Source organism: Aplysia californica, unplaced genomic scaffold (assembly GCF_000002075.1).
Source record: "Aplysia californica isolate F4 #8 unplaced genomic scaffold, AplCal3.0 scaffold00775, whole genome shotgun sequence".
NCBI classification, from domain to species: domain Eukaryota; kingdom Metazoa; phylum Mollusca; class Gastropoda; order Aplysiida; family Aplysiidae; genus Aplysia; species Aplysia californica.
In genome coordinates this window covers 185171-186276 of record NW_004798045.1, presented here as the reverse complement: position 1 = coordinate 186276, position 1106 = coordinate 185171, and the positions used below count along the sequence as shown (strand labels likewise).

The following is a 1106-nucleotide window of genomic DNA, read 5'->3' as shown; positions in this document are numbered from 1 at the left end:
TGCTGCTGATGTTGCTGATGTTGTTGTTGTTGTCGTTGTTGCAGCGCCCTCTGCTGGTATCCCGGCGGTGCTGGTTTCCGGTGCTGGGGGCTGAATTTTGGCAAGTTGGACGGCTGCTGTGGGGGCCTGGCCGGCGCGGCATCGCCATCATTGTTGTGGTAGTCCTCCTGCTGGTGCTGTTGATGGTTCCCGTTGGTGGGAGGCAAAGGCTTGTGTTTCACCAGCTTCGGCCTCCCGTTGAAAACGTTCTCGTCCTGCACGCCGTTCCGCGGACCGCCCGCGTGTTGACCGTTGGAGGTAACCTGCGGCTGGCGTTGGGGGATCCCCGACCTCATGCCCCCGGCCACATTGCTGTTGTTGTTGGTCATCATCATCTCGTGCGTGTCCATGGGTCTCCGGATGGGCGCCAGGGGCTGGGAGCGGTCTCGGCCGGCGCTCGCCTTCTTCATGCTGTTCCCGCTGCCGGTTCTGCTTGACCAGCCTCCTGGGGAGGAGTAGCCTTTGGCTTGACGGTAATGGTTGTCGATCGGGGGCACAGGCGCGCCACTCGCCTCCAGGAGCCGTCGTTCTTTGAAGAACTCGCGCACAGATTTGCCGCCTCCGCCGTTAACTGAGGGGAGAGGCAGTAGGGTTTAGTTTAGTTCGTTTTAGTAGAGGTTTTACGGCGCTCGCAACTACATAATAAGGTCATATGAGCGCCAGAAGATTAGAGGAGTTACAAGAGTAACAAACATAAAAAGAAGAAGGGGAGATAAGGACGATGGATGTTCGATAGGAAAGAAGAAGCAAACCACACCAGAGCACTAGCCAACCACCCACAGGGTTTAGTTTAGGTTTACTTTAGTTTTAGTAGGAGTTTTACGGCACTTGGAAACACGTTAAGTACAAATGATTAGAGTAAGAGAGTAATAAACACCCCCCCCCCAAAAAAAAAAAAGATTAAGGGGAGATAAGGACGATAGAATCTTGGTAGGAAAGAAGGAGTAAACCACACCGGAGCATCCACCAACCTCCCACAGTAGAGTTTGGAGAGATAGAAGTGATTTCCGTGGTTGTAGTGAGCAACGGTACTCACAAGCAAACGTGCATCACACAAACCAAACATC

General features: G+C 53.4%; 1 protein-coding gene across 1 annotated transcript in view; it reads right to left on the bottom strand.

Moving 5' to 3' along the window:
* Window positions 1–612, bottom strand: part of LOC101864562 (trichohyalin) — a gene marked incomplete at both ends in the record, with an annotated part of 13161 nt that extends 12549 nt beyond the window's left edge. Inside the window, 1 exon segment of the mRNA XM_035972640.1 lies at window positions 4–612. Coding sequence (XP_035828533.1) covers window positions 4–612 — 609 coding nt within the window.
* Window positions 613–1106: the final 494 nt, after the last annotated feature.